Genomic DNA, 8284 nt, shown 5'->3' with positions numbered 1-8284 from the left:
AATTGGCTGAAGAATACGGCCGAATTTACCCGGGCTGGCCGAGAAAGGCGCACCTCCAGCCTTCCCCGCAACCGGGAGAAGCCCCCTCCCTTTTGCAAGGTCGCCCCCTCCCCGCTTTTGGGGTGGGGGAGAATTGAGAGAGAGAGAGAGAGAGAGAGACAAACACACACACACACACAAAGAGGAGAGGGGAGCCGGCTGGCCCACCCGTTTCCCCCTTTCCCTGCGCGAGCGTGTGTGGATTTCCCCCCCCTTTTTTTTCTGCCCGCCTCTCGCCCGCCCGCCAGTTCCAGCTTCTCACTATCCAAGAATACCCTTCCAGCTGACGTGGGGCGTGTTATCAACTATTGCTCCTTTGTGCAAAGTGCTACAATCGCGCGGTTACCAGAGGGGTGGGGTTGCAAAGAGGCCGATTAGCCCAGGCGGAAAAATGTGTGTGCTGAAAAATGCCCCCTAGGCTTATACGCGAGTCACCATTTTTTCCCAATTCTTTGTGGCAAAATAGGTCCCTCGGCTTATAGTCGGGTCGACTTATACTCGAGTATATACGGGTAGTCCAGAAATAACTTGTATACCTGTTGAAATCTAAGCATTCCTTGAGAGAAAAACTTGCTTATACTTTTCTAGTGCCTTCTCAGGCATCTGAGAACCATTCCCGTATGCTGGAACCAGTAAAACATCTGCATAACGACACCAGAGCATCAGGCATAAGTTGAATGCGGAAGCAAATCAGAAATTAGACTGGACTCAATATTTGTGTATAATTTCTGGACTGCGCCTCAGGTTATATACCATAAGATGAGTACAATGGTACCTCAGTATTCATCGTTAATTGGTTCTAGGAGGTGTGATGAGTACCAAAAACGCTGAGTATCAAACAAATTTTAGTCATAAGGAATAATGTAGTGAGTCACAAGGCAGCCGACACTGACAAGTTCTAACGTGTGCGTTGAGTATCAAATGATGAGTACTGGGAAAAAAAAGTTCACATCAAAACGTATTGAGTAGCAAATTTGAAAGCAGTTGAGTAACAAGGTACCACTGTATTTGCAAGTTTGATTTTTGTTGCAACAGTCCTAGCACACTATTCCAATCTTGCAGATAAATATAATAACAGCATCAGTATGCTTTGTTTTGCAATTGTTAGTGATGTTGTATTGCTGCACTTGGGCCGAACGTGTTCTTCCTTACAATTACAGCTTTGGTGTGCCTGAATAAAATTGTGCTGACAGTATCTTTCCTTTATTATACATCTAATACCGCTATTATAAGTCATTTGGTGCAATGGGATTCATAGATATGTCATAGATCTGCTGTCCTTGCTGCTAGTTAATATTTAAATTAAAAACAGTTAATATCTTATCCTTGGTAAAAATCTATTGATTTAAGGTACAATCCTAGACAAAAATATGTAAGATTAGGATGCCATCACTAATCATTTGTGCTGGTAGAAATACTAATTAGTGGACTTTCTCTGGCTGTCACCATTTTACTCCCATTATTTTCAAGTTTGGATTCTCAAAAAAAGAAAAAGAAAATTAAATACATTGAAAGTAGGAATGTTCCTAAGTGAGATAGTTGTTAAGTGAACTTTGACCCATTTTATGACCTTTCTTGCCACAGTTGTTAAGTGAATCACTATAGTTGCTAAGTTATGATCAGTTGTTAAGTGAATCTGGCTTCCCCATCGACTTTGCTTCTGAGAGAAGGTCAGAAAAGGTGACCCTGATAAATATGAATCAATTGTCAAGCGTCTGGATTTAGATCACATGACCATGGGGATGCTGCAACAGTCATAAGTGTGAAAAACAGTCATAAGTCACTTTTTTCAGTGCTGTTGTAACTTTGCCTATTAAACGAGCTGTTGTAAAGGACTATCTGTATTACTTAATCCTTTAAGTCTCTGTGTTAAATAACAAAGTATCACTGATATCATTCAGTATTAAGTTCCAGAGCTGTGTTGTTCAGTCTTAGCAACTTTAAGATGTGTGGACTTCAGCTCCCAGAATTCTACAGCTAGCAAGCTCCAGAGAGAAGCATGAGAACAAAGGTGGGGTACATTCAAAAAGTACAAATGTTTATTGGGGATTAATGTTTCTAGTGTAATTGTCCATGCTAATATAAACTCTCTTGAATCACTTTATAGTTATCACCCCTGTGACCATGAAAAACACATTCCCCTTTCACCATGACTATTTGACTATTTTCACCATGACTATTTGAGGAGGATGTGTGTGGAATAGAATAAAGCAAAGATACAGCAGCAGTAAAAACAATCTGAAACTGTCTAGAGCACAGGCGTCAGACTCATTGTGTCAAGTGACATGTTGCGACATATCGCGACTTTTTCCGCATTGCCGGAACTAGGGTGGCTATGGCCTCCACATGATGCAACCAGACTGCGGGCCAGCAGTTTGACACCCCTGGTCTAGAGCACGGGTGTCAAACTTGCTACGCCATGTGACATGTTGCAACGTATCGCAACTTTTTTTGCATTGCCAAAGCTGGGGTGGGCGCGGCCTCCGCATGATGCAACCAGCCCACGGGCTGGCAGTTTGATACCCATGGTCTAGAGGTTATGAGTGGGAGAACAGCTTGTGGCTGTCACTATTAGAACACAAGCATGTTTCTGCTCCTGGATCAGCCAAAATATAACCCTATTCTTCAGCCAAGACATCCTCTCTGTCAGGAGAGGTTTTGATTTGTTTCTGATGTGTGCATTTGAGCTTGTATCTGTTCACACCAGTCATTGCACAGATCGTTCAGATGAAGTCCTTGAATCTTTAATCCATGTTTATCCTTCTTTGTCTTTTTTCTCAAAAGAGGATCATTCCAGGCAAAAACGAGAGCTAAATTCCATAAAGGTAACTGGGTTTTGGGTTTGTTTTTTTTGCCAATTATTCCTTGGGGCTCTGGGAGAGAACTTTAGCCGAGGTGGCACTCATCACTTGCTCTTCTGCTCAAACTCCAGTTGTGAACATCCATAGAGGGCTTTTATCTATTTACACCTACCATTGAATCACTGATACACCACCGGGTTTGCCCTGCCCATGGCAAAACTGCCTTTGCTGCTCTTCAGCTAGGAGTCAAGCTCACTTTCTTAAACTTAAAATGCGTAGATGTAGGAGCAAATCTGATCTTGGACTGGACCAGCCCTTGTGTACCAAAGGAGCTAAGATTGCCTGCCTTCCCCATTTTAAATGTAAAATTAAATGTAGGAAACTAGTTTCTTTTTATGTAAATACGGTTTAGGTGCTGTTCATGATCACTGTTCAATGGATATGAACTGATAAAGTAAATATACGGTACACCTTGCCATGATCCACCCATTGGGGTAGACATACCGTATACAACATTAATATGTGCATTATTTTTAAATGGAAAAGCAGTAATATGGGAGTGAAAAACTCCACTGGATGCAGCCATTGAGTTGATCTTCTTTTCCTCCATAAATCCATTTTAATTTTTGAAAGCTACAGATTCTAATGAGACCCTATTGTTAAAAATCAAAACATTGGACTGCAGTTGTTTCCTTACTGCATTAAAACTCTCTTCTACCAGAATCCAATTAAAAGAAACTGATACAACTCTGGACTGTGAGAATTAGGATCAGGGAATAATAGCCCCCCCCCCTTTAATTCAATAAAGGACAACGTTTTACAAGTAGTTGCTAAATGAATAGCAAGCATTTAAGTTTCTAGCAATTTTAATACAGTATTGACATAATTATGGCAGCAAACTGATTTTAGAAGAGAAACCTACAGTTATAAAATTCTAACAAATACCTTGATTTTTTTTTTAAAAAAAAGGTGAAAGTGAACACCCAAATTTCTAAAAGTGTATTGGATGAGAATAAGAGATTCCTCGGTGCATCTTTAGCTAGCCTGACCAAACTAAAGCTACAGTATGTAGGCATGCAGCTCATACATGATTACTTAAGATTTTTTTTCCAGATGCAACAATTTCTTAGGCTGATTTTGGGTTGCTCCAGCGACCTTTATTAACAGGAGTGATCCTCTCCCTGTGGAAAAAAAAATCCAATAAATTGTTTACATATTCAATCCTTTATGAAAGCCAAGGTTGAGACTGTATGTTGATCCAGATATCACTGAATTAGCATCCCTGACAATTGGACATAGTGATTAAAAACTGTTGGAAGCTCCAGTTAAGGAACAACTGGGAAACCATGGATTTCTCTTCCTCTGAAGAACTTAGAGCTGAAGGTAAGCATCCCAACAAACTTAATGACCTCTCCTAAGCTACTGAAGGGATTTACAGGTGAACAGAGCTTTGAATTCACTCAATATATAGGATGGCTAGACTTATCACAAAAAGAAGAAACTTTGGATGCAAGGCAACAGTAGAAAGAGAACTGTCACAACCATTCTTTGGGGTCTTACATCTGCTTAGTTTTTCATATCTAAGTTTTGAATTTTTATGATGTAGGGATACTTAAAAACTCATACATTGTTCTTAATAATAGTAATAGAGTTAGAAGGGTCCTTGGAGGTCTTCTATTCCAACCTCCTGCTCAAGTCTATACCATTCTGGGCAAATGGCTGTCCAGTCTCATCTTGAAACCCTCCTGTGATGGAGCACCCATACCTTCCAGAGACAAACCATTCCACCGATTAATTGTTCCCACTGTCAAAAAATTTCTCCTTAGTTCTTGGTTAGATCTATCTTTAATGATCTTCCAAGTCAGTGTAGATGTCAACATTCAATTTTATCATTTTATCATTGGATGGGTGATTGTCTAAGGAATGGCTAAGAGTTTCCTATCCTGAAGCCATTTTTATATTATCTTCATAGGATCTAGGTCTACAGGTAATAATTCTGGATATGCTGTTTCTCAGTTCTCAGCTAAACTTCTCTCTTGCATCCTTAAATTTCACAAACAGACACAATGCATTAGGAATTTACTGATTCATTCATTTAAAAATAGAGAACACAGCAGGATGCATGCAGTTTGCTACCATTTTATCTCTGTCTTCTACACAACTCTGCCAGCACTTAAGTACGTAAATGTACAATGGTGACAAGACTGTTTTCTGCTTATGTATGTGTACACATGCTAGTTTTGTGAATATGCAGAATAAAGTTTATGAATAAAACTGCAAAAGGTAGTATTGATATAATCACAATTAACATAAAAGATCACATTAAGATGTTGTGCTCTTTTCTTTACAGAACTATATTGATGAGAGGGAGAGAGATTCAAAGATGCCAAAAATTGGAACACTGACATTTCCAATTATGGCATGAATTTTAGGAACTGAGTTGAGTGAATTTAGAAGCAGAGCAAAATAGAGAGGGTAATTGTAATAAATTAAAAATATAACAACATCTTCACTCTAAACATTGTCCTGTTAAACCCTGTTGTTTTCTGTTTCATGAATCCAATTCCATCTGCAGGGCAAGATTTTGTGAGACCCTATGTACCAATGGGAATCAGGCTAAATATTCCAAACAAATAGATAAATTTCATTTTAGAAAGTAAATGTGAAATTAAACTACATACAGAACAACTAGATAAACAAGGTCAGGCATGCAAATTAAAAATCAAAATTCCAACCCTGATGGAAGTTGGGGGGTTTAAAAAAAATGATTTGCCATTCTTAATTATGTTTCACTTACTGTAAACACTTGTCCTTTTCCAAGTTACTAAGATAACGATGTGCTTCATTCATATAAAGGGAACGGTATCTCAACTTCTTTGGATATTTCTCATGCTTTGTGGTATCATAGCGGCCAACCCCGACAGGATTCTGTATAACAGAGCATTGGGGATATAGTGAGTGCTTAAATCTTCCTGGTTGCCCACTTCAAAGTAAGGCCATGGCAAATTGCTCCTATATTGATGTCAAAAAATCCACATAGATTTCTCAGTAAAGTTGAAGGAGAAGGAGGAAGAATTCTAGGGGCTAGCTATGGAATTAAGCTACTTGGAAGATTGTCTTGGAAGGACCACAAAAGGAAGGAAGTGGCTAAGACAGCACTCAACAGCATAAAAGAAAGCTGAGGAAACAAGACGACAAAATTTGAAACGATAAAAAAATTGTATCCTTCTTACCACACCATGATTTTCACAGAGTTGTAAGTACTCCCTTACTCTATGAGGTCCTGAGCAGTTGAGCTCCACCAGAATAAAAAATTGCTTAGGATGAAGTGTTTTGTGTCCTTCAGTACAAATTGCCTTTCATCTATTGCAGAGGTACTGCAGAAGTCATTCACAACCATGTGTCATTAATTCTTGCTATGTCTACAGCCATGCCATGTTGGGAGTGCAATTTGTACTGAATGTTTAATTGGATGGTCTGTGTTGAAACTGATGCAACTCTCCAACTGATGTCTGTAGTATGATAATATACCCTCAGTTATTCCATTTATGCATTCTATTACCTTGGCGATATACTGTATTTATAGATAAAATTACTAAAATCGAATTTGGTGGAACCTCTAAACATTCCAATGAACTGATTACACAAATGGAAGGGGGGGAAGCATTAATTCAATAAATACATAAATACATGCTGAATCTCAAATGCTCTTGATATCAGTATAAATCTTAACTTTGACCAATCCCTTAAAGTTAAACAAAAGATTCTACATCTTATATCCATATCCTTGAAGGATATAAGATTACTGCCCGTTTGTTCTAATTTGTATAATAGAAGCTAGTTGGTTTTTGTGGAAAGAATTTTGGAAGAGACATACTATTTTATCTGATCGAAATCTATATTTGATGATGATGATGGTGAAGATGATGATGATGTCCATTCAGTTGAGTCCATCTCTTGGCAATTCGATGCGCCAGGTCTCTCCCCATCTTCCAATCTTGCACTATTTCTTTTAGTATGTTCTGTTTCGTGTCAACTTTGATGGTGTCCAGCCCCATGTTCTTTGATGGCCTGGTTTTCTTTTACTGCTAAATCTTCCAAATATAATTGCTTTCTCCACTGAATTCACCCACATGACATGGCCAAAGTAAGTGAGACACAGTTTTGTGGTTTTGCCTTCTAGTAACATGTCTGATGTTATGCGCTCCACAACTCGCTTGTTAGTCACTTTCACTATCCAAGGAATATGCAGTGTAAGTCTATATTTACATTGAGAATAGTGTATGGACACCTGTATTCTTGTAAGGAGAAACCGCTGGCTCTTCTTAAAGAGAACAGGGGGACTAAATGTGTAATTAAACAGAGGCCTCTTATAATCACCATATCTTGGCTTTACATCAAAGAATGATAGGTTTAATTATTCTGTCTCTGGAGAATAGAGCAGTTAAGCTACTGTAGATCAGCTATAGGCATTTCATCCAAGACCCACTTCACAATTGCTTTAACCACATGAGTTGGATAATCTGCCTCAATGCTGTTTACCCTGAACGCAGCAGTTCTTTAGCTTTTTCCTATCACAACTCAAGTGATAGAACTCAGCTTGTACTTGTATTATTGCCAGAGTAATCTTTGCTATTTAGCTATTCCTCTGAGGAGAAATCGTGGCACAAATTACATTATTTCCTGTAGCACACCATATACACAGACAACACACTAAATCAGAGGAAGCCTGTTGCAGCAGCTTAGCACATCTAGCCTGAATCTTTGTGTAGGCAGGCAGCAACTTTCTTAAGCCTTGTCCTGGATTCACAGATGGAAACCAGAACTCTGCCTTGAGCCTAAACCGCTGATGATCCCAGATCAGTGGGGAAGTGAGATTTTTTTTAAAATGAAGCTTTTCCTAGCTACTTGAGTGCTTCTAACATCACCATAGTAACTCTGATAAATGCAAATAACAAAAGAAAAGGCATAAGCAAATATATCACTAGCATCACCCTTTGGCACACCAGAATTTTAAAAAACGTTGAATTGATGGACAAAGCAAATATCACACTCTGAGGCTGCTAAGAAATTGTCTTAAATCCAATATAGAGGAAGGAGCAGTTGAACCACTGGAGACTAATTCTTTGGACTTCAATTCCCATGAACCTCAGCCAATAACAATTTCAGTATGGCCAATAGCACAACATTAAGGCAACTAAAATTAAAATTATTCTGAAAGCTATAAAGTTGCCTATCTCTGATTTAGGTTAAATATTATAAAGGGGTTGAGAGAAATAAATAAAAAATCATATATACTAGGAGAAAAGCAATTTAGTCACCATCTACTCATGTTGCCGTTGCCATAGACCAGTTGAATAAATAAATACATTGCAATAATTGTGTGTGTGTGTTTGTGTATAAGCAAATAAAGAGTGCTTCAATACCATTTACTATTGGTCTGA

At 38.6% G+C, this 8284-nt stretch overlaps 1 protein-coding gene across 1 annotated transcript in view; it reads right to left on the bottom strand.

The window, feature by feature from the left end:
* Nucleotides 1-3710: 3710 nt before the first annotated feature.
* The window catches only part of LEXM (lymphocyte expansion molecule), a 24759-nt gene continuing 20185 nt past the window's right edge, over nt 3711-8284 (bottom strand). The window contains exons 9-10 of the mRNA XM_029285614.1: nt 5638-5768; nt 3711-4021 (exon numbers count right to left, since the gene is read on the bottom strand). Of these exons, the coding sequence (XP_029141447.1) occupies nt 3967-4021; nt 5638-5768 (186 nt within the window). The 3' untranslated portion in view covers nt 3711-3966. The remainder of the gene's footprint in view (nt 4022-5637; nt 5769-8284) is intronic.

The sequence above is a fragment of the Protobothrops mucrosquamatus genome, unplaced genomic scaffold (assembly GCF_001527695.2).
Source record: "Protobothrops mucrosquamatus isolate PMUCROS unplaced genomic scaffold, P.Mucros_1.0 scaffold1936, whole genome shotgun sequence".
In the NCBI taxonomy this organism is placed as follows: Eukaryota; Metazoa; Chordata; class Lepidosauria; order Squamata; family Viperidae; genus Protobothrops; species Protobothrops mucrosquamatus.
This window is presented reverse-complemented; position numbering and strand designations above follow the sequence as displayed.